Here is a 23994-nt window from a genome sequence, read left to right as displayed (position 1 = left end):
TGCTTTAAGGTCGGTCCTTGCAATATCACCTGTATGAAACTCAGAGATTCAAGGAAATCAGCTCCGGTCGGTAGCGACTCCTGTAAAATATCATTCCTATAGACTAGACTAAACTCAGAGATGTACTGTCGGAAGCAAGGTTCAGAGGTTCTCCTGAATAGCATATCCTCTCTCCAGTGCACAAAAAGAAATAACCTCACCTGCTAACTTGCAAGTTGCAACATCGCGTGGTACACGTGATAAGCTGCAACTGCTAGCTTGTACACGTAGTGGCGATGGCTGACTTTTTCACAAGAAACATATCAAGATCGGCCAGAAACTCAATCTGCTCAGGCTGGCCAATTGTGCAGATAAAATAGAATGAAGAGACGGAGCAAGGGAGTAGAGAGAGAGAGAGACGTGGGGTTATGGAGAAAGAGCACGTGTGACGACGACGTGACTGCTCCAGGGCCGTCTACTTGGTTATAGTTAAATCTTCGTGTACGAGACACCTCCACTGGAGATTGATTCGTTAGTTTACTCTGGAAGGCTACCTAACCCCCTTCCTTCTCAAGCCAAGGGGGCAGTTCAGCACTGCAAACTTCAGCGCTAGCGCAGCACAGGATCAAGATTAATGGCGTCCAAGGTTAGTAGTGCTTCTTCTTCTTCCTCACCCAGCCAGGTTTGTTGGCCTAGCGATTTCCCCTGTAGCTACTCCACTAGGGAGGGTGCTCCACTGGTGTATGTCTGTCGGCTGTTCGATTGAATTCATCGGGCGGTTCAATTCCGTGTGCAGGACGAGAGGGATGTGGAGATCCATGTCTCCTCCCCGGCGTCCGACGACTGCGAAGCTACCAGGCCCTTGCTGGCCGCCGCCTGCGAGGCCTACTCCGTCTCCGCCGCGATCCTCCCGTACGCCCGCTCCTCTCTCCCTTTTACTGAATACAATTGACTGATTCAGCTTTATTTTTCCGACTTACTAACACTGCAAAACCATCAACTTACTCTGCAACCAAAAATAATTGTGTACCTGACACACTTGTATTGAATGGTTCGGTGAATTATCTGTAGCTTCTTCTTCCCAGCTTTGGGTGGACTTCTCTATGGCTATGACATCGGGGCAACATCTGGTGCCACCATATCGCTCAAGGTTACTTACTCATTACTCTGTCCACACCACCACCACCACCACTATTTGCAGTTGCTCATAATTATCTCTCTACTCGAATTGCAGTCCTCCACATCCAGTGGTACAACATGGTACAACCTTTCATCAGTGCAGACTGGACTCGTGGTAATGCTCTACTCTGCATCACATCAGACTCTAATATAACTGTCTCACCAAGTTTGTCCTCATTTAGTCTGCTCTGTGCTTTGTCTGTCATTCTGCTGCTCGGCGATGCAGGTCAGCGGCTCACTCTATGGTGCTTTGATCGGATCCGCCACGGCATTTACCATTGCAGATTTTCTGGGTACGTCTGCCCTGCCACCCTCGTACTTTTAAGTCTTAACCATGCTCTTCGGTGCAATCTGGTCTGGTGTTCTGATATGTTTCATGCCTATTACTTGCCACAGGAAGACGCAGAGAGCTTGTTGTTGCTTCTATCTCGTATCTGGCTGGAGCTCTTCTCACAGCGGCGGCTCCTAACTTCCTTATCATGGTGGTCGGTCGCTTTTTATATGGCATAGGAATTGGACTGGTACTAAAACCGGACAATGCTCTCCTTTATGTCATAGTTCACGTTGCAAATTATATGATTATCATGGACACATACATTTCTGCATGAGCCTTATGTGAGTCGCTTTTGTTAGGCTATGCACGCTGCTCCAATGTATATTGCAGAGACTGCTCCAAGTCAGATTAGAGGCATGCTCATTTCTCTCAAGGAGTTCTTTATTGTTCTTGGGATGCTTGTAAGTGCAGATTCGATGCTTTCCCCCTCTTTACCACTCACTCATCTTCCAGCCTACTTATTTTCCATTTCCTTCTGCAGCTTGGTTATATAGTAGGTAATCTCTACGTCGAAGTGCTATCTGGTTGGCGCTACATGTACGCCGCCAGTACTCCGATATGTGTAATCATGGGAATTGGGATGTGCTGGTTACCTGCTTCACCTAGGTGGCTTCTGTTATGTGCCACACAAGGGAAAGGAGATCTGCGGGAGACGAAAGACAACGCTACACGTTGCTTATGTCGATTGAGGGGTCAAGCCTCACCTGATTTGGTTTCGGAGCAGGTTAATTTGATTTTGGATGAGCTGTCATATGTTGGCGAAGAGAAAAAAGCAGGCTTCAGTGAGGTCTTTCAAGGAAAATGTCTCAAAGCAATGATAATTGGATGTGGATTGGTGTTCTTTCAGCAGGTAGGCTCTTTAATCTTTTTATTTGACTGCTGCTGTATGCTCCTAGCTTCTATCCATTCCTTCCATGACATCACGATGATTTTAATATGGCGTTTCTTTCGTCGTGCTCTATATATTTGGTAGGTCACCGGTCAACCAAGTGTGTTGTACTATGCTGCGACAATCTTTCAGGTACTGGTACTTTCGCATATGAAGTTATTCAGTTCAATTGTGTCATTTCTTTGTGGTAAAGTTGGGCTCTCCAAACAATGGAAGCTCCTTCATGTTAAAAGGTGTTCAGCGCTACAAAGCATTGCCAATCTTGTAGGGCTAGCTGGACTGACAGGGTCTTGCCTTGAAACATATGTGTTATTTTCTTTTCTTTCTGCATTAATCATAGCTATCACTATTTGCTCGCAGAGTGCTGGATTCTCTGGAGCATCTGATGCCACTCGTGTATCAATTCTTCTTGGCTTACTGAAGGTACGTGCTGATACTTTTGCATAAAGTTAGTGAAACCTAATAATATCCTGCACTGATATATACCCACTTTAAGCTGGTTCAGAGCTTTCAGACTGAAATTGCGAATGCTTTGACAGAAACTCAACATACTATTACACACAGTGGGTCCATATTATTTTTAATTGAATTCTGGCCAGTATATCTCTAGCTAAATTTTCATACTATGCTGATAAATGCATAATAAAATTAGTCTTAACTGTTTGCCACTAAATTGCACATGACCTTGTTTCTGTTGAAGAAATAACAAGATATTGCTGACATTCTGGCTTCATCTCTGTAGCTGATTATGACTGGAGTAGCTGTTCTTGTGGTTGACAAACTTGGCAGAAGACCATTACTCATTGGTGGTGTTAGTGGAATTGTAAGTCTGCCTTGAACATGTACATTTTTTATTTAATACAGCCAAAGCGCTCGTTAATATTCGTTTACTCAACTTTTTGTTGTTACCTGCAGGCTGTCGCCCTATTCTTGCTGTCTTCATACTATACCTTGTTTTCGGGTGCCTCTTATGTGGCTGTAATAGCACTTCTACTGTATGTTGGCTGCTACCAGGTACTTGCAGAGTCAGCTTACCCTTATTTTCCCATAAAAACAAGTACACGAGGGTTCCAGTGAGGAATATAGTTGGCCTTGGCTTTGTGGAATAGTACTTGGCTTGCATCCACACCAAAGTTTCAGCAAAAATGAAATTTACCTGTGAGTTTTTTTTTGTCTGACTAATGAGATGAGGTTAATTTGCAGTTATCATTTGGTCCGATTGGTTGGCTTATGATTTCGGAGGTTTTCCCGCTGAAACTGAGGGGGCGTGGACTGAGTGTTGCTGTTCTTGTGAACTTCGCCTCCAATGCCCTGGTCACTTTTGCTTTCTCCCCACTAGAGGTATGAGCCTGCTGTTCTTTCCTTGTGGGTTTCACCATGGAGAATGTACTATCAAGTTAGTTGACTGCTATTCTGCATTGTGCTGCAGGACTTGATTGGCACTGGGGTTCTCTTTGCTTCGTTCGGGGTGATTGCGGTGGCGTCTCTTGTGTTCATATTCTGCATCGTGCCTGAAACTAAAGGGCTCACGCTGGAAGAAATTGAAGCCAAACTGTAGACCCTGTTGTCCGCAATGTCATCTTCTTTATTGCTCTTCTCCAAGGATTTTGTAAGCTTCATAGTATTACATTGAGAAAACCACTTATCTATCTCCGAGTAAAATATATCTACATAGAATGTGTCCAAGTAGCATAATCTTAATGAGCGAAAAACTGCTGAAGGGTATAAAAATGTGTGCTAACACACAGAACCGGTCAAACCTAACAAGGGGTGTCTCAATGGGAAAATCTGTCCGGGCAAATAACGGTCCGAGGACATTAAAATGTTTGTGTAAACACCCCCAGGGTCGATGAGAATTGAGGAAATGATACCCTGGTGGAAAGCTGTTCGAGCGCTTATATGTGCCAAAACCTACCAAGTCGGTGATATGAGAAAATGAAGCCATATGGAAAAGATTACACATTGTATGAGACATACAGTGACAATTAAGAATACAGAGTTATTGCAATGACTGATGGTGTGTCCATATAAGTTGTATGATATCTCTATGCCTTTACCAGAGAAACATGATCATTAGAAATATATATGCTAGGCAATTATTTTGTGCTCTCATATGAATTCAGACTAGTGACCAATTTATAATAACTATTACAAAAAGTAGATTAATAGACATGGTTATACCATGCATTCCTGCATTGCTTACATGGCAATAAATACATGGCGTAGCAACGCTGCATTGCGCCTTTCTTTTATTTGACTTAATTTTGGAACTATCACCTAGCTACCCTTGGTCATGGCTTGGCACTCCAAAAAAAAAAAGGAATCAAGAATTTGTCAGCGTGTTGGCCAGCATGTGTAGTATTTAACAAGGGAAAACACATTGCTAGCTCATAGACATTGTTCACAGCTTCATAAAGTGATGCATATCTTGATATATTTACTAGTAGTACATCAGTACATCTTCTTGTGTATTGGTGTGAGACAAATTGGGCAGCCGTTCTTAAGCCTTGGAAACATTGCCCATCTCTCCAGGCTTGTGTCATGGTCGGCCATCTCCCATCTGAAAACACCCCAAAAAACAGTTTAACTCTATAGGTCAATCTTTTTCCATCAAATAAAGAAATTTTGCTTTAAAGTTGACACCTGAAATTGGTCACGAGGCGATGAAGAAATATTAGCATCATAATCTTGGCAAGGTTCATTCCCAGACATGTTCTACCGCCCGCTCCGAATACCAAGAAGCTGTATGGCTTCATATCATCCTGTCCACAACAACACCATTTAAAAGTCAGTGTCACAAAATTATTATTTGTAGTTCTAATTTGTTAAGGCCTACAGTACATACATTGAACCTGGAAGGGTCAAACATCGTTGGATTATGGTAGATGGTCGGATCATAGTGTATGGACCTTGCGTCGACGTTTACGATCCAATCCTTCTTAATGTGGAATCCTGTTGTTAGTTGTATCTCTGTTAATAAACAGCATCTTCGAGCAAGCAGAAAGAAGAAATTAGTGAAGTTTAGTTACCTGCAACCTGACAGTCCTTGAGCGCCACTCTCGGAAACCAAGAAACTATGGTCGCCATCCTTAGGGATTCTTTGACCGTCTTGTATGCGTAGTCCATGGTATTCAGATGCTGGAGGGAAAGAGGTGAACCATGGTGCTTTGATGCCAGATCAAGCTGAACTGACTGCATACATATAGAGACAGAATGGAAATCAAGAAATGAATTCATAGATTAGTTATGTATACACCCCTACCACACCCACTCTTAATTTCTCTTGGAGGTCTGTGTTGTCACCCAGATATTTGATCATCCATGTGATTGCCGTTGCTGTTGTCACTTGCCCTGCGTTCAGTTACAATTTACGAACACAGGGCTTTAGTACATCATCCGCCTGAACTGAAACATATTTTTTTGTCATTAACAACTAAATTAGGTTCCTCACATATCTGTACCTGCAATTATGAGTGTCAAAATGTTGTCCAAAATCTGTTCATCCGTGAGCGCTTCTTCAGGCGCATCCGTATGGCTCTTGAGGAGAAGGGTCTGCAGGAAGTCATCGCGACGATCTAGTTTCAGGCTACTCTGTCTCCTCATGGATATTTCTTGCCTCAGGACATCCATGATCCTTTTCCTTGCCTGACACAAACAATAATTCTGCATCAAGAAGCTAGCTATAAATCATTCAAACAATAATCGACTGAGAATTCATAACCATCGGATCAAGATCGTCCCGCATCATACATAGATATGGACGGCTCTCAGCAGCGACTGACAAGTTGTTAACTACCACTCTGTTTCAAAATAAGTTTCCCAACTCTATCTATCTAGATACGGACGTGTGTAGATACAGGATACATCCGTATATAGAAAATATTGCGACACTTATTTTAAAATGGAGGGTGCTATACTGCTATTTGAAATAGCATAAAAACAGAGAACGAAAGAGCAGGTAGGCAGGTACCTGTAGGCCTTTGTAGAACCTTGTTCCAGGCAGCCTGAGCGGCACCGCGAGCATGGCCTGCGTTACGTCCATGACGTCGCTCTGCAGCCGCTCCAGCTTCTGCGAGTCATCCTGCGGCCCGATGAGCATCTCGCAGATGGCCCTGAAAGTTACGTCCAGAGCGACGTCCAGCACGACGACCCGGTCCTGAAAATGGGTGGCAAGCAGCTGGTCGGTGGTCAGACGGTCGAAAGTTTCGGCGAAGGCGGCGGTGGACGCCGAGGCGAAGAGTCCCGCGACGGCGCGGCGCATGCGGCGGTGGGTGTCGTGGGAGGTGCAGAGAAGGCTGTGCTCTCCGAGGAGGTCGGCGACGGTGCGGACGTAGCGCTTGGCGAAGTGGGGCGGGTCGGCGGCGAGGAGGCATGCGGCGGCGGCGCGTGCCTTTGCAGAGAGGAGGAAGACGTGGGTGCGGCCGAAGAGACTGGTGCGGAAGCAGGCGCCGTAGCGGAGCGCGCGGGTGTGGACGAAGTGGTAGAAGCCTCTACCGCTGCTGTTGTCGGCCAGGAAGGAGAGCGTCTCGGCCCCGACGAAGCCGCGGCACCAGCTGCCGATGCCTCCCGGCGGCGGGCTCCTGTTCTCTTGTCGTAGGTGGAAACTACGTAGGGCGCGGTGGAGGAGGTACGTGATGCCGCCGATGGCGGCAGACAACAGGAAGATGTGAGCAGCAAGGCGCCATTCTGATTCCATTGTCGTCATTGTCGACATCATCTCAGGGCGCCGGCCCGAGCAAGCTAACTGATGTGATCTCACCGGCGCTGGCACGCATGCATATGTAAGCAAATTAAAGTATGCGCGCGTGCATTCTCCAGATCAATCATGCCGATGGATCCGGCAAGGATACGTACCCGGTGGATGATCTGATGGATTCCAACCCCGGCCACTTGCATAGTTGCATTGCATCTTTTCCTGCCGGCCTCTGCTTGAGTTTCAAGATGGGTATCATCATCTCACTATTCATGCAAATAGGCAGGCACATGTGTCGACGAGATGCCACCGGATTCTTTTTTTTCGTTTGCTAGTGCAATCTGTCGTCATGATCTAGCTTACAGGGCAGGCAGACATGACCAACCAACCAACACGAACCAAAATTCAGTTAGTACCTTTCTCACTTCAGTGTTTCTCGACCATTGACTGACCGCATATTCTGCTCTAGCCGAGGAGTATCTCAAGCGAGAGGATCCCAGCTAAATTCCCACTAACTGGGGTCTGACTTGTTGCCCGGCATCTGAATGGGCATATGGCCTTCAATCATCACACACTTCATGATTAACCTACCTAGCTAGAGGAGAAATGCAAGGACCTGTTTGGTTCCTCGCACCCTTTTTTTCCGCATATGTGGAGATCTTCTTCCTAGAGTCATGATGGACTGGGTCAACTCTAAAGTCATGTTGTGCATCTAAATTAGATGCCAACAAGTCATTTCTGGCCCATTTATGCATTTTGTTTGATAGCCCGCAAAGCACAGTTCCGTGAACGTGGACATAATATCGGCAGGTTTGGTTGCAATCTTTGCCATTTTTGGGTAACCACTTGTCACAAGTGGTGACCTTACCACGTAGTTCCATGAACAGCTAAGAGGAATATGCAGGTAATGGACAGCAGTAGAATAAACGTCATTCAGCCCTAACTACTAGCAAATAGTAGTTTGTTAAGATGTTCCCAAACTACTAGAAAATAGCAGTTCGTTAAAATGTTCCCTAGCTACAAGCAAATTGGTGGTCAACACAACACAAGGAGGAGCAGAGGAGTGCTCAAAGGAATGATAGTCTTCTTCCTTCTTTCTTCAGAGCCTGGTTGTACTTCTATCTGTCGTCGGCCCACTGATGCCTCTTGTTTTTCCAATCCTGAATGTCACACTGACTAACACCGTGGCCATAGTCAATGTTGTCCGACGTCACGTCCTCCTCACCATGGAAGAACTCATCACTACCCCACCGCAAGATCCAGTTGTGTAGAATGCAACATGCAAGGACAAGATTCACTTGGGTGGAGAAAGGATGGAATGGCTTATGATCAAAGATCTTAAACCTATTCTTCAAAGTAGCGAAAGCCCTCTCGATTGTCACTCGCAGGCTAGAGTGTTTGAGATTAAACTTTTCTTTAGCATTTTTGGGTAGTGTCTTGCAAAGAACTCATTGAGATGATACCTTGTTGACCTGGAGGGTGGAAGAAAACCAGGGCGGCAAGCATAACCGGTATCATCTAGGTAGAACTTACCCTCCGGAACTTGCAGGCCATCAGGTCTCTCCAAGTTATCTGTCAGAATCATCGCATCATGGGTCGATCCTTCCCATCCAGCTAGAACATATGCGAACCTCATATCAAATCAACAGCTGCCGTCACATCTTGGCTTGTATAGTGTTTCCTCCCTCACTATGCATACAACTCGCTTCTTGGCACTCTTGAAGTGACATAAGTGCCATCAATCGCCCCAATGCAATCCTGACATGAAAGTGAGCAACTTGTTATGTCTTGGTGAAGTAGACAATGTGATGAAAAATGATGTTGAGTTGCTCACCTTGAAGTATGGAAACCATCGGTAGTTGTCTTTGATCTTGGTGGGAGTATGGGCAGATAGCGGCTTGATCATTTCTTCTCTGAACTCTGCAATTGCAAACCGAACTTGCTTGAAATAGCTACCTGTCTACTTCACCTATGAGCAACAGGGAAAAAGCGACGTGCATGCAACGCAGCAAGGGAACGTCCGTTTGCGTCCGCTTTGACCGAAAATGCGTCTGGCACCCTCTCCAGCGGCGCGACGCAAAGTGATCGGTGCGTCCGCAGAGACGCAAATCTGCCGCAAATATGTGGCAGGTTTGCATCTCTGCGGACGCTACGCGGACGCGGAAAGTGTCCGCTCACGTCTCCACTGGGCCCGCCTGGCAGCGAGTCTGCATCGAGGGCACCGCTTCGGCGTTCAGCGCTTCCGCGTCTGCGCCGCAGCCTTCGCCATCAATGGCGCGGTCGCTCGTCTTGCGCGCGCAGCGGCGGGCGGCGGCTGGGCTTCTGCGCCGCCTTCAATGGCATCGTATCCCGCGCGAGGCCGTCCTTAAAAGTCCACCGGCCGCGTCCGTCCTTCGCCCACACTTCCACTCGCAACACCAACGCCGCAGCGCCATGGGGAGGAAGAACGATTACGAGGCCTCCGGTAGCGGCAGCAAGAGGGTGCCGCTCCCCGTCACGGTGGGGAGGCTCATGCACGACAAATGGGTGTCGTGCAACGACGCCTGGTCCGGCGTGCAACTCCCTGGCGGCTGGCGACTCAGCTGCCGCCGGGTGCCCATCCCTCCTGTCCCTGCGCGCGAGCCAGATCGGAGCGCGAAGATCCAGCGACGGAGGCGGTACCTGCCGCCGGACCTCCGCGCCGATCCGGCGTACGCCATCGACTCGCCCAATTGGCGTACCTATCTATCGACGGAGACGGATAGGAGAAGGAGGGCAGGCTTCATGGGTGACAGGGATTTTCCCTTCGCGTCTGCACCGCCGGCCCGTCCACGAAGACAGGAGGCGGCGACGCGTCGTCAGCAGGCGCCGACGCGTCGTCAGCAGGCGCATCACATCGACGACGACGACCGCGACGAGGAGGACGACGACGCCTACGCTGCCTACGACGACGACGACGAGTACATCGAGGCGCTCGCCTACCATAATGAGGAGGTGAAGGACGATAGCGACGACTACGTCGTGGCCGTCTTCCACGAATGGCAGCAGGCCATGGCGGAGGGCCTGATGTCTACGCACGCTTCTATTCCTGTAGACAGTGTTGGGCCTCTAAGAGCAGAGGTTTGTAGAACAGCAGCAAGTTTCCCTTAAGTGAATCACCCAAGGTTTATCGAACTCAGGGAGGTAGAGGTCAAAGATATCCCTCTCAAGCAACCCTGCAATTAAGATACAAGAAGTCTCTTGTGTCCCCAACACACTTAATACACTTGTCAGATGTATAGGTGCACAAGTTCGGCGAAGAGATAGTGAAATACAAGTAATATGGATGATTATAAGTAGTAATTGCAATCTGAAATAAAAATGGCAGCAAGCGAACATGTAGCAGAACTTGTTGGAAACGGTGTTTCAATGCTTAGAAACAAGGCCTAGGGATCATACTTTCACTAGTGGACACTCTCAACAATGATCACATAATTGAATAAATAAATGCTACTCTCAAACACTCTCTTGTTGGATAACAAACACCATTCATTGTGTAGGGCTGCAAAAGCACACCTCAAGCCGGAGTAAACAAGCTCCACAACGTCATAAAGGAATCACACACGATGCGCACACTGTCACCATCACACCGTGGAGAGTGACTCCGGAGTTCATATTAAAATAACCTCTAGAGTGCATAATAGACAAGAGTAACATCTACATATTCAACTAGATTACAAAGCTCATGATCACATAAAGATCACACCATGGGAGAGAGAGATGAACCACATAGCCACCGGTAGAGCCCTCAGCCTCGGGGGAGAACTACTCCCTCCTCATCATGGGAGTCATCAGCGACGATGAAGATGGCGGTGGTGTCGATGGAGATGGCTCCGGGGGCAATTTCCCGTCCCGGCGGCGTGCCGGAACAGAGATTCTATCCCCCGAAACTTATCGTCGATGGCGGCGGCGCTGCGGAACCCTTGGTGGAATATGACTGGATTATCTAGGGTTTTCGCGTCTGGGGCAGTATATAGGCGAATGGGCAGCGTCGGGGGAGCCAGGGGGCACCCTCACCACACCTTGGCGCGGCAGTGGGCCCCCCGCGCCGCCCTATGGTGTGGGCCCCCTGCTGGCCTTTCTCGACTCTTCTTCGGTCTTCTGGAACACTCCGTGGAAAATAGGGCCGTGGGCTTTTGTTTCGTCCAATTCCGAGAATATTCGCAGAAGTAATTTTTTGGAACCAAAAACAACAGAAAGCAGGAACTGGCACTTCGGCATCTTGTTAATAGGTTAGTCCCAGAAAATGCATTAAAAAATTATAAAGTGTGAATAAAACATGTAGGTATTGTCATAAAACTAGCATGGAACATAAGAAATTATAGATACGTTGGAGACGTATCAAGCATCCCCAAGCTTAGTTCCTACTCGCCCTCGAGTAGGTAAACGATAAAAAGAATAATTTCTGAAGTGACATGTTACCAACATAATCTTGATCAATACTATTGTAAAGCATATGAGATGAATGAAGTGACTCAAAGCAATGGTCTATAGTTTGCTAACAAAAAGATAATGACTAAACAACTGAATCATATAGCAAAAACTTTTCATGAATAGTACTTTCAAGACAAGCATCAAAAAGTCTTGCATAAGAGTTAACTCATAAAGCAATAGATTCTTAATAAAAGGTTTTGAAGCAACACAAAGGAAGATTTAAGTTTCAGCAATTGCTTTCAACTTTCAACATGCATATCTCATGGATAATTGTCAACACAAAGTAATATAATAAGTGCAATAAGCAAGCATGTAAGAATCAATGCACACGAGTTGACACAAGTGTTTGCTTCTAAGATAGAAAGAAGTAGGTAAACTGACTCAACATAAAGTAAAAGAAAGGCCCTTCGCAGAGGGAAGCAGGGATTGAATCATGTGCTAGAGCTTTTCAAGTTTTGAAATCATATAGAGAGCATAAAAATAAAGTTTTGAGAGGTGTTTGTTGTTGTCAACGAATGTTAGTGGGCAGTCTAACCCCCTTGTCAAACAGACTTTCAAAGAGCAGCTCCCATGAAGGACGTTATCTCTACCAGCAAGGTAGATCATCCCTCTTCTCTTTTGTTTACACATGTATTTTAGTTTTATTTATAGATGACACTCCTCCCAACCTTTTGCTTTCACAAACCATGGCTAACCGAATCCTCGGGTGCCTTCCAACATTTCACATACCATGGAGGAGTGTCTATTGCAAAATTAAGTTGCTTACAGATAAATAAGGGCAAAACATGTGAAGAGAATTATTAATGAAAGTTAATTAATTGGGGCTGGGCACCCCGTTGCCGACTCTTTTTGCAAAATTATTGGATAAGCGGATGTATATGCCACTAGTCCATTGGTGAAAGTCTGCCCAACGAGATTGAAAGATAAAACACCACATACTTCCTCATGAGCTATAAAACATTGACACAAATTAAATAAGGAGTAATAAAGTTTTGAATTGTTTAAAGGTAGCACATGAAGTATTTACTTGGAATGGCAGATAAATACCACATAGTAGATAGTTATGGTGGACAAAAATGGCATAGGTTTTGGCTCAAGGATTTGGATGCACGAGAAGCATTCCCTCTCAGTACAAGGCTTTGGCTAGCAAGGTTGTTTGAAGCAAACACAAGTATAAACCGGTACAACAAAACTTACATAAGAACATATTGCAAGCATTATAAGACTCTACACTGTCTTCCTTGTTGCTCAAACACTTTTACCGAGAAAATATCTAGACCTTAGAGAGACCAATCATGCAAACCAAATTTCAACAAGCTCTACGGTAGTTCTCCACTAATAGGTTTAAACTACATGATGCAAGAGCTTAAACATGATCTACTTGAGAGCTCAAAACAATTGCCAAGTATCAAAGTATTCAAGACAATATACCAACTACCACATGAAGCATTTTCTGTTTCCAACCAAATAACAATAAGTGCTGAGGCTTTCAGCTTTCGCCGTGAATATTAAAGTAAAACGAAGAACACAAGTGTTCAAATGAAAAAGCGGAGCGTGTCTCTCTCCCACACAAGCATGTTAGGATCCGATTTATTAAGAAAACTTAAAATAACAAACGAGAATAAAAGCACACGGACTGTGGTGACCCGGCATACCACTGCATGGTGTAGTATGTAAGTCTGATATAACACCAATGAAACACCGTTCCACTAGTATTATATCGCTCAGAGTGGTACAACAGAAACATATGCGGGTCCAAGGTATGTCTATAGAATTACATCACAAACCCTGTTACATAAGATCATCACAGCCTCCTACTTTACAATGAGGTAAAACTGCAAATAAACTCCAGAAGAACGACTCGTAGACTATTCTTATCACGAACTCTATTTGTAGAGTATTTAACTAGCTACTCGTGGCTATGAATAGATTCTAGCTAAATAGGAGCTAGGTTTAGGAAGCTAGTTCCTTTCTATAGCTAAACTAGGTTTTCTCCTTGATGTAAGTGGTATTCGACTCTTCCGACGAGGGTCCTGTCTCGGGAAGTAGTTGTTGACTCCTCGGCCTTCGAGTTACACTCGTAGATCCTCCTTCGATGCCTCCATATCTAAGCGGGGATTTAAGAGTGGGATGAGTACGAGCGTACTCAACAAGTTCATTATAGGAAAGGGGTGTTTAATGCACTAGCTACAACATTAGACCGGAAAGTCTAATACCAATGCGAGTTTTCATAATCATTTCTTCAAGAGGTTGCTTTTATTCGGAAGAGCTATGTCCGTCGGCCTTCACCGGTTTACTAGAACTTCATGGAGCTCCTTTCCGACAGCGTTCGCAGTTCCATATCCCGAACGAGGAGTGACAGGTCACTGGTTCTTTACACTCGCAGAGGTGTGTTGCTTTACCCATAAGAGATCTTAACCTTGGTGCCAACCGGGCTCGAGTTTCCCGTCCACACTTCCTATGGTGTGAGGCCCGGTATAAGGTCTAGCCAATCATGTTCCTCCGCTACCTCGAACACCCACCCTTTGTTGCATGCGCCGACCCTGGGTCCACGTCGGTCCCATTATTCCCGTAATTTCGGGGTGGACCCCGACCACGACAACGATGGCCGGGCTCTTACCATACACTCCTACGCCGGTGGCTGCAACCCATCATAGACCGCATTACCGTGGGGAATTAGAATGGGATCCCCACCCTCCGGTTGTTCCGCAAGACACAATCTGCTACGGCAAGCAATGCTTTACCGTGGGGAATTAGAATGGGATCCCCACCCTCCGGTTGTTCCGCCGGTACACAAGCCGCTACGGTAAGCGCATCCGTTGATGAACGAGAGGTGGAAACACTTTTGACTACTCCGTCCCACTCCGGATCTTATGGTTAACACGGGTATTACGGCACAAGAATCATCTGGCGACATTTGTTGTTTAATCCTAGATGGATATAAACCCTTGCAATGGAACCTCCACCATATCAACACAATCCATGGTTCCATTGCCCACCACATAGTCATATTCATAGTTATGAAAGTAGTGTTTTTGGTTTTTATGCAATAGTGATAATCATAGTACTTTGCAAGTAATTTGATAGAAATAATCAAATGACATGAGCAAGCGATGAACTTGCCTTTCTTGACTGCAAGATTATGCAGGCAAGGCCTTTGGTACGCAATAACTCCAAATTCTGAAATAGCAATCATCGTCCGGTAAGGACGATGTTTAAAGATTGGCAAGGATGCAATAATGCATAAGAATGAGATGCAATCGCTCTAAGCGTGACCTAACCCCGATGATTTGAGATCAGTGAGTTGTAATGATTGGTTCAGGGTGTGTTGCACTTTTAGAGTGATTCACACACAAGGTTCTTATTCAGGTGTGATTACTTGGTATTATCAATAGGTAGTTAATAGAGCATAATAATCAATTGAGCACACAAAGAATGATAATTGGCATAATATTAACAAGTAAAGAACAAGTGGTCAGTTTAGTACTGTATGGCATGGTTAATGATTAATTATCATATACTTCAAAAGAATAACTTTTGAAGAACATGTTCTTGAATAAAGAACAAGTATGATAAGTAGGTTGGTGGGGTTCTATGGTTGACTTTGGTTTCCACTGCTTCTGGAGTAAGTAGTAGATGGATCACAACAACGTTGGATTCATCGACACCTAGGGCTTGTAAGGTTAAGATAAGCCTAGGTATCCTAAGCAAGTATTTTTACATGGTTGCTATCAAGGTTGATTCATCTGACTGGTGATTACTAGATAGGGTTTATAGGTTCTTATAAGCGGGGTTGGTGATGCTTCTTTATTTACTTCAAAAGAATAACTTTTGAAGAACATACTTCTTAAATAATAAGAAGTATTACAATTAAGGTTGGGGTTGTCTTGTATTAGCCATTGGATCTCTGAGTAGAGAATGGTTGGTTTCTAAATAGGATGGTTCATAAGTACCTCACACTGGTAGGGTTTAGTGGAATAGGGTTATGTAAAGTAAAATAGTAGGTATTGTTGTTGTTAGGGTTCATCACAATGGGGTGATGCTAAATAGAAATGAATAAGGATGATAGTTTTGACGATAGAAGCTAGGGTTTGAACTTGGTTGATCCTACTTGATCAACTAGGTTTAATGATATGCATACATGTAATACTAAATTGCTAGTGATAGGGTTCTACATTTTAGGTGTCCAAGACAAGTATTTAGTTGCTACTATGGTTCCGTGATTTGTAATAAGGTATCATGATCACTTATCCTAACCTAGGGTTTAGGTTAGAAACAAATTAGGGTTCATATGAATAAATGGAGCTAGGTTGCCTAATGGTATTAGGGTTTTAGGGTCCCACATGAAATGATGAATTCCTATTTTTCTACCATATGGAACTAGGGTTTTCTAATTACCCTATAATTCTTGGATTAATAACTTCATTATCAAGTTGAAGTTATTAATGAGTTTGAAATAAAAATAATATTGGATTTGACATTTTATTATTTTTGAACAATTAATAATTAAGATTATTATTAATCGTGGTTTAAATCCCCTAATAAGGATTTAAAAAAATAATAAATAAAGAAATTAGTTTTAAAGTTTTCTTTATTTCTTTACTGGTTTCTATTTAATTTTTAAAGTTTTCCTTATTTATTGAATTTTAATTCAATCTAGTATAAAAGAAAAGACTTAATTAATGAGTTTAAAATAATTAAATTTTTATTAAAAATAAAAATTCTATATTATATTTTTATTGGATAGATTTTATTTTTAGGAACATTTTGATATTTAATTTGTATTTTTTCAGAATTGTAATGATTTTTCTAAATTTACTTGAAGTTGCAGCAATTTTTGAATTTAAAATAGAAACAAAAGAAATCCTAAGTCTACCCGGGCTATTTACCCACAGAGACACAGACCGGTGGGGTCGTGTCCACCTCATTTGCCACATAGGCGTGGACCAAGTCCAAATAGATGACATGGCTCTGGAGCTACTGGCCGGCGGCCAGTCGAGGTCGACGCCGGCGATTCGGCGCCCGCGCGGACGAAAGACTAACTCTATTCTACTCAGCGTGTCACGGGGAATCGAATGGTGGTCGCGCCGCCCGCTAATGACCACCGGAGCATGGTCGGCGGTGAGGTTCTACGGCGGCGGTTACGGTTGATCGTCGCGGAGCATGCTACGGTAAGTAAATAAGCTCGGCGAGCATGCCAGGAGGCTCAGAAGCTCACCAGGGTTACGCCAGGCTTGGCGGCGAGATCGGAGCGGGCCTGAGTCGCCGGATTGAGCCATTACCGGCGTCGGAGAAGATGGCCAGGCGTGGTCGATTGGAGGCGCGTCGGCTCGATTCCTGGCGTACGGTGACCAAGTCGAGGACGGTGGTCACAGTGGTGATCACGGCGAGGCTCGGAAATGCTCCGAACGGCGGTGAGGGAAATGACCGGGGCGAGCTAGGGTTTCGTCTGGGAAGAATTTTTTTAAGCAGAGAGGAAGAAGAGGGCGACTAGGTTCGTCCAAAGCTTTATACGACGCCTAGGCGCGTGCCTCGTCACGGACTCGGTCAAGGAGAGGACGCCAGCGCGAGGCGAAGAGAAGCACGGCGTCTCGCTGGCCGTCGTGCGTGAGGAAGGGGATGAGGATGAGTTCCTCCCATTTTTTTTAACGAACGGGTATTCAGGCTGCTCATGGGCTGGTGCTTGGGCCGCGTTGGTGGGCTGGTGCTGGGCTGCTCGGGTGGACTCCTGCTGGGCTTCTTCGGCTGGTAGAGTCCAGGTAAGTCCTTCTCTCCTTTATTTCTTTTCTGTTTTTATTTTATGTTTTCAAATTTCATTTCATGTTTTGTTGATTTAAATTCAACATGAATTTGCAGGTATCTGGTTATTTAAATCCCATTAATTCTATTTGGAACAATCACTATGTCACTGGATTGTTTAACACAAATATATGATTCTATTGGTATGTTTGGGGAGCTTTATTCCAAACTTCGATTAGGCAGGAGTTTATGTATTCATTTTAATCTTAGGTTTTTCTTGTGAATCAAATCTTTTGGAATATTTATAGTTGATACTTTGAACTCAAATTATCTTAGAGGTTGTTATTAAAGCTTGGTTTATATTTGAGGAATTTGTCATTTGCACATCATTTTATGTGAGCACTTGTTTGTTAAAGTCTTGTAGGTTTCATTATAACCATATCTCAAAGGTGGTTCTAGGATTAAATTTATTAACACCTTGAATTACTTAGAGTAGATGTTACTCTAATCAGGGTTTGGTCTTGGTTATCATGATAAGTGGTTGATCACCACTTATGGGTTTTAATTATAAAATATAACACAAGGTTAATCTTAGGTTCATAATTGAAACCTAAGATATAGTTTGTGAGCAATTTCTAAGGTTCTAATGAGATTCACCTAATGGCAATTGGTTTGAATCTCATCTATGGCCTGGTTTGTTTTATGATCACCATAGTGATACATAAACTAGGGTTGAGGTTTAATTCTAGGTGGTGAGATGAGATGACATTATATTGCATTTGCTAGGGCTTAATTCCCCCTAACCAAGGTATTATGGTTACTTGCTTAATTGTTTCTGTTCCCCTTTAATTACTAAGGACTTGAGAATTGGTTTTATCTTATACCAGTAGATCTCTATTATTATTCCCAATTTATCATTTAAGTAACTACATTGGTTGAAGTTCTTTTTATAGTTAACTTTGGTCATATGGATTAATGGTTTCTCACCATGCAAATTATGGAGTTTCACTCTAAGGTTTTCTTAAGTACTTTATTTGAGGAATATAAACAATATAGATGTGATAGAATTGTACTTATGATCACCAAGTGATTCACCAGTTAAAGTTAGGATATAAGCCTATGGTTGCTTACTAGCTACCCCTCTATGATTTCATGTGGTGAATGAGATCTACTTATCCTATTAGAGTTTATCCTCAATACCCCAAGAACATGATCAAGGATTAGGCATGATCAACTTGTTCTTGATATATCTACCTCAAGTTCTTAGGGTTTATGATCATCACTCAATTTATAATGACCAAGGTTTGGCTTCCTAAGGTATCCCTCATTAAATGGATTTCTCACTTCTATTCTACTTTCTTGAGTGTAACACCTTAGCTTGGGCTCTCTTATAAAGGAATGGTTTATTCTAATGTTTATGGTGTACTCACCATATCTCAATAAATATTAAGTCTAGAATTCCACTTGGTTAACTTGGTTGAATTAATCTCCTCCTTACTTTATCAATTCATGGATATGGAATTATTCCATGTGATATTAGGTTGTCTCACCACCCCAAGATGAAATGGTTAATCTCCTAATTCTTCAGTTCCAAGGTTGTCCTTTATTCTTAAATAGGTAAATCTAATATTGGTATGAGTGGTCTCTCTCTTATTTGGGAAGGTCTTTAATTCCATCCTAAGATTAAGTTCCATAGAGAATGATGTGATCATTAATATCTATGTTTAACATAAATGGATTCTCTCTCTAAGGATTGTCTTGAATAATATCCTAGGGTTCTTTCTAAAGATGATGATTTGAATACTTGGATGTATATCCAAGGTTTAGCTCAAGGTTTGTTATTGCCTCACTAACAATCATTATAGAACTCTCACCTCTCTAGGTTTGGTGTATAATAATATAGATTGGATAAGGATATATATTTTGAAAGTTGATCTCCTTGTCTTGTTTCTAAGATTAAGGTAGAATGAATACCATGAGGTTCATGGTAGGATCCAGGTTTAGTTTTGTACATGGAGAAGATAAGTTAGGAATAGTTACTCCTAATTATTGTTACTTGAGTTCCAATTAAATGGATGTTCATATGTTGTGGCAAGGATTATCATATTATAATCTTTTATAAGATCAAGCAATTGATCATTGAGTAAAGTGTTGTTGTGTTGATTATTAGTTCCATTTGATCTAACCTCTTAGATCAAATCATCTCTACCCAAAACAATGTTCTAACCAAAGTCACATTGAGGTTTATAGCGCTTGACTTGATGAGGTACTTCAATTCCACCAAGGTCAAGTGAAACTTCGATTCTTGTGACTGTTTTACTTTAAAGCGCGAAAATTCCCCAGATTTTCTATGCATGAATGCAATGCACACATCTATTTCCTCTATTTTTGTAACCCCATTACCTGGGATATTACAGTCTCTACCCCTTAAACTAAACTTCGTCCTCGAAGTTTGAACTCTCTCACGTTTCGGAGTGTGGCTCTGACTTGTGCAGACTACTTCTGTTCTCGAATTCCATGGTGATCTTACTGGATATAATTGAATACATCCCTTGTCCAGATTCTTCCTGGAATCCATTAGTGTTTGACATCAAACAACTATTACTTCCTTTACTTCCATAATTTCCTTCAATATTATAAGCTTGTTTCCTTTCTCATTGAATATTCAATGATTGGGACTTCTTCTTGCCTAGACAGTCTTAATTAAGGACTAATCGGATAACATTCTCCTATTTGATAAAATAGGTCTTTGTTTTCCCTTACTACCAAAATTGCAGTAATGGTGCTTAATAAGATATTAAACATGGAATGGTCGTGATGGTTTATTTTCCTAAGAATGGATTAGACTAATTTAGTCCATCCAATCATAGTTTATAGTTGATACCTATAACTATTTTGGATTCTTTAGGTTCCATGAAAGGAATCATTCAAATGGACTTAAGTTTTGGTATAGTCATTCTCTTTTGGTCTTTGGCCTTCTCGGGCTGTATTTGGTCTACGATATTTCCTTCGTTCAACTTTATTAACCTTAGTTCACTTGAGCTTCCGTACTTCTGAGTTACTATTACTCACTTTCTCAAGTTATAGTCCACTTCTTACTTCCTCGAGGTATAAACCTCGGCTTCTGGTCTAACATCCTTCTGAAAGTATTGTTCAACAATCTTATGAAAATAAGATCGAACTTCCTCTCAGTTCAGACATTCTTCTTCTATTTTGCTCAAAAGATTGAGTTATTGTACAGTCAACTCAATCTTTACTCTACCCCTTAGAGTTTTCTTATGGTCTTCAACTCCTTTTCTTCCAACTATTGGACTTATGGTTCGAATATTGGTCTGTTTCTAACTTATGGGTTTTACTTCTTCTAAGGTCTCGCGAAGAATGTTTGTGGTGTATCCACTCAATTGTGGACATCCAATGTGAATCCTTCAACTAAATGATTATAGATCTAGCTATTTGGCTGACAAGATTTTTATTTGTTCACAAACTTTTGTTACAAATAATTAAATCGTGGACTATTTGTAATACCAACTAATACCAGTTGTGGTTATTATACCAACTGTGGCTATTTGATATCTAAAAATGGATTCTATTATAGGTTCTGATCAACTGGACGAGACATCTTCTACTTTATCTTGCAGTATTAATATTATACCAATTGTGGTCTTCTGATATCGACTATGGTCTTCTTATGTCTGCTATGATTTCATATGTCATCTTCCTTTCTTCGAGGGTTTATTGTTGCAAGAAACCCACTAGCTGACACTATGATTATAGTATCCTAAGTGATTTCCCATGCATTCCCTCTTCTATGTTGACTATGGATCTGCTTCAGCTTCACCATAATCATTATATTTCTCACCTTCACTCCTCTGTTGAGGTAAGCATGAGTTTCTGATTGTACTTCTTTCAGAGTATTGTGGTTACTTCCCACAACTTTACTTCATTCCTCCGATGAACCTTCATCTTGTCTTCGGAATCTTCCAGAATTCGTCGCTTCCTCACACGAATACTATTACCCTCTAGATCTATAGCATCAAGTCAGAACTTGATATTGCAACATGCATTTGCATACCAAAGTTAAACTTCATGTATGGATCTAGTCAAACAATGAAAATCCATTAAAAACCAAGAAGATTCAGCTTTGTGTTTATAGTACACACCATCATAAGCCTGAATATAATAGTTGAGTATGACATCTCTAAACATCAGGCTGAGATGTGTAGTATATAACACCACATAAGATAGGTTTATATCGTGATACTTAGCATATATAGTTGGCATTCTACTATTTGTCTCATCATTTACCTTAATTGCACATTTGCAATGAGATAAACTTGAAACAAAGTGGTATAGGATAGCTAAGGTTAATCCTAATTTTCTTTGGAAGTACTACTTAACTTCCATTTTCGTTGAGGACTATCTCACTTGGTATCACTAAATTCTAACATGGCTACTCTAAACACATAACTATTGGATTATAGCTCCAATACTTCCAAGTGTTTCTACCATAATTATATGGTCATGATGTGCTTGGCACACTTCCCATTGTTTTGAAGCACAATTCTTACACTATTGTTTTGCACTTGGCTTCTTATTGTACTCCTCTTAATTAATTATGAGGTTCTAGTCCATCACATAATGATTCTCGGGTGAAACATATATGATTTCTATCTCTACCATGTAAGTAGGCATATTTTATTCCTATCTCTCCTCCTTACCTCCCATGATTGACTCATCATGGTCTATACTACCTCATATAACTCGAGTTATCACTTACTATCAATTGTTTCACATATCTAGATAATTTTAATTACTCATTGCTTAACTTGGTCTACATCTTCTATTAGGATATCTTAATTATCTTCATCACTTGATTTACTCCTGTTACATGTCTGAATAATTCTTACTTGAACATAACATATGTTGGTATACATCTTCCAATAGGATATCTTCCTTATGGTTGTATCCTCTCTTTGGACTACCATGTATTGTATACCAACTATGGTCTACTCATCTATAGTTTTCAGGACTGAATGATATGCTACATATTTGGAATTAGCTATCTATTTTTACTTAGGAAGGTAGTTGGAAAAGATTGACTTAAGTGTGTCAGGATTATTCTCAAGTGAATATCCATCTCAAGTCATAAGATTTGATTTAGCTTAGACAACTTCCTATAGACACTACCAATCCTATAGGTCTCCTTTAAAGGGTTTTAATCCTAGGGTCAAAGCATTTGCTCTGATACCAACTGTGGTGACCCGGCATACCACTGCATGGTGTAGTATGTAAGTCTGATATAACACCAATGAAACACCGTTCCACTAGTATTATATCGCTCGAGTGGTACAACGAAACATATGCGGGTCCAAGGTATGTCTATAGAATTACATCACAAACCCTGTTACATAAGATCATCACAGCCTCCTACTTTACAATGAGGTAAAACTGCAAATAAACTCCAGAAGAACGACTCGTAGACTATTCTTATCACGAACTCTATTTGTAGAGTATTTAACTAGCTACTGTGGCTATGAATAGATTCTAGCTAAATAGGAGCTAGGTTTAGGAAGCTAGTTCCTTTCTATAGCTAAACTAGGTTTTCTCCTTGATGTAAGTGGTATCTGACTCTTCTGACAGGGTCCTGTCTCGGGAAGTAGTTGTTGACTCCTCGGCCTTCGAGTTACACTGTAGATCCTCCTTCGATGCCTCCATATCTAAGCGGGGATTTAAGAGTGGGATGAGTACGAGCGTACTCAACAAGTTCATTATAGGAAAGGGGTGTTTAATGCACTAGCTACAGCATTAGACCAGAAAGTCTAATACCAATGCAGGTTTTCATAATCATTTCTTCAAGAGGTTGCTTTTATTCAGAAGAGCTATGTCCGTCAGCCTTCACCGGTTTACTAGAACTTCATGGAGCTCCTTTCCGGCAGCGTTCGCAGCTTCCATATCCCGGAACGAGGAGTGACGAGTCACGGTTCTTTACACTCTGCAGAGGTGTGTTGCTTTACCCATAAGAGATCTTAACCTTGGTGCCAACCGGGCTCGAGTTTCCGTCCACACTTCCTATGGTGTGAGGCCCGGTATAAGGTCTAGCCAATCATGTTCCTCCGCTACCTCGAACACCCACCCTTTGTTGCATGCGCCGACCCTGGGTCCACGTCGGTCCCATTATTCCCGTAATTTCAGGGTGGACCCCGACCACGACAACGAGTCTTGGGCTCTTACCATACACTCCTACGCCGGTGGCTGCAACCCATCATAGACCGCATTACCGTGGGGAATTAGAATGGGATCCCCACCCTCCGGTTGTTCCGCAAGACACAAGCCGCTACGGCAAGCAATGCTTTACCGTGGGGAATTAGAATGGGATCCCCACCCTCCGGTTGTTCCGCCGGACACAAGCCGCTACGGTAAGCGCATCCGTTGATGAACGAGAGGTGGAAACACTTTTGACTACTCCGTCCCACTCCGGATCTTATGGTTAACACGGGTATTATGGCACAAGAATCACTGGCGACATTTGTTGTTTAATCCTAGATGGATATAAACCCTTGCAATGGAACCTCCACCATATCAACACAATCCATGGTTCCATTGCCCACCACATAGTCATATTCATAGTTATGAAAGTAGTGTTTTTGGTTTTTATGCAATAGTGATAATCATAGTACTTTGCAAGTAATTTGATAGAAATAATCAAATGACATGAGCAAGCGATGAACT

At 42.7% G+C, this 23994-nt stretch overlaps 2 protein-coding genes across 2 annotated transcripts; one reads left to right on the top strand and one right to left on the bottom strand.

Annotated features, from left to right (window-relative positions):
• Positions 1-491: 491 nt before the first annotated feature.
• On the top strand, positions 492-4030 carry LOC124706418 (D-xylose-proton symporter-like 2). The gene is made up of 14 exons (XM_047238082.1): positions 492-625; positions 776-891; positions 1051-1129; positions 1214-1273; positions 1385-1451; positions 1555-1679; positions 1792-1893; positions 1974-2342; positions 2466-2513; positions 2742-2804; positions 3124-3204; positions 3297-3395; positions 3585-3722; positions 3811-4030. Exons 1-14 carry the CDS (start codon positions 614-616, stop codon positions 3937-3939), a joined length of 1488 nt encoding a protein of 495 aa, XP_047094038.1. The 5' UTR covers positions 492-613; the 3' UTR covers positions 3940-4030.
• A 754-nt stretch (positions 4031-4784) lies between these two features.
• Positions 4785-7086, bottom strand: LOC124647838 (abscisic acid 8'-hydroxylase 4-like). Its single transcript, XM_047187706.1, has 7 exons — positions 6352-7086; positions 5843-6026; positions 5653-5732; positions 5411-5573; positions 5227-5333; positions 5025-5143; positions 4785-4941 (listed from the first exon to the last, which is right to left on the bottom strand). The coding sequence occupies exons 1-7, from the start codon at positions 7084-7086 to the stop codon at positions 4833-4835; spliced, it is 1497 nt and encodes a 498-aa protein (XP_047043662.1). The 3' UTR covers positions 4785-4832.
• Between the last annotated feature and the right edge of the window lie 16908 nt (positions 7087-23994).

This window comes from Lolium rigidum, chromosome 4 (genome assembly GCF_022539505.1).
Source record: "Lolium rigidum isolate FL_2022 chromosome 4, APGP_CSIRO_Lrig_0.1, whole genome shotgun sequence".
Classification (NCBI taxonomy): Eukaryota; Viridiplantae; Streptophyta; class Magnoliopsida; order Poales; family Poaceae; genus Lolium; species Lolium rigidum.
This window is presented reverse-complemented; position numbering and strand designations above follow the sequence as displayed.

Bases quoted from the DNA above. Each gene is read 5' to 3' on its own strand.
- LOC124706418 (XM_047238082.1), top strand. The intron at 2,343-2,465 runs GTAGGCTCTTTA...TATATTTGGTAG, and splicing joins GATTGGTGTTCTTTCAGCAG to GTCACCGGTCAACCAAGTGT. The intron at 3,723-3,810 runs GTATGAGCCTGC...ATTGTGCTGCAG, and splicing joins TTGCTTTCTCCCCACTAGAG to GACTTGATTGGCACTGGGGT.
- LOC124647838 (XM_047187706.1), bottom strand. From the start codon at position 7,086: ATGACGACAATGGAATCAGAATGGCGCCTTGCTGCTCACATCTTCCTG. The intron at 5,733-5,842 runs GTACAGATATGT...AACTGAACGCAG, and splicing joins TTTGACACTCATAATTGCAG to GGCAAGTGACAACAGCAACG. The intron at 5,334-5,410 runs GTAACTAAACTT...AACTAACAACAG, and splicing joins CAAGGACTGTCAGGTTGCAG to GATTCCACATTAAGAAGGAT.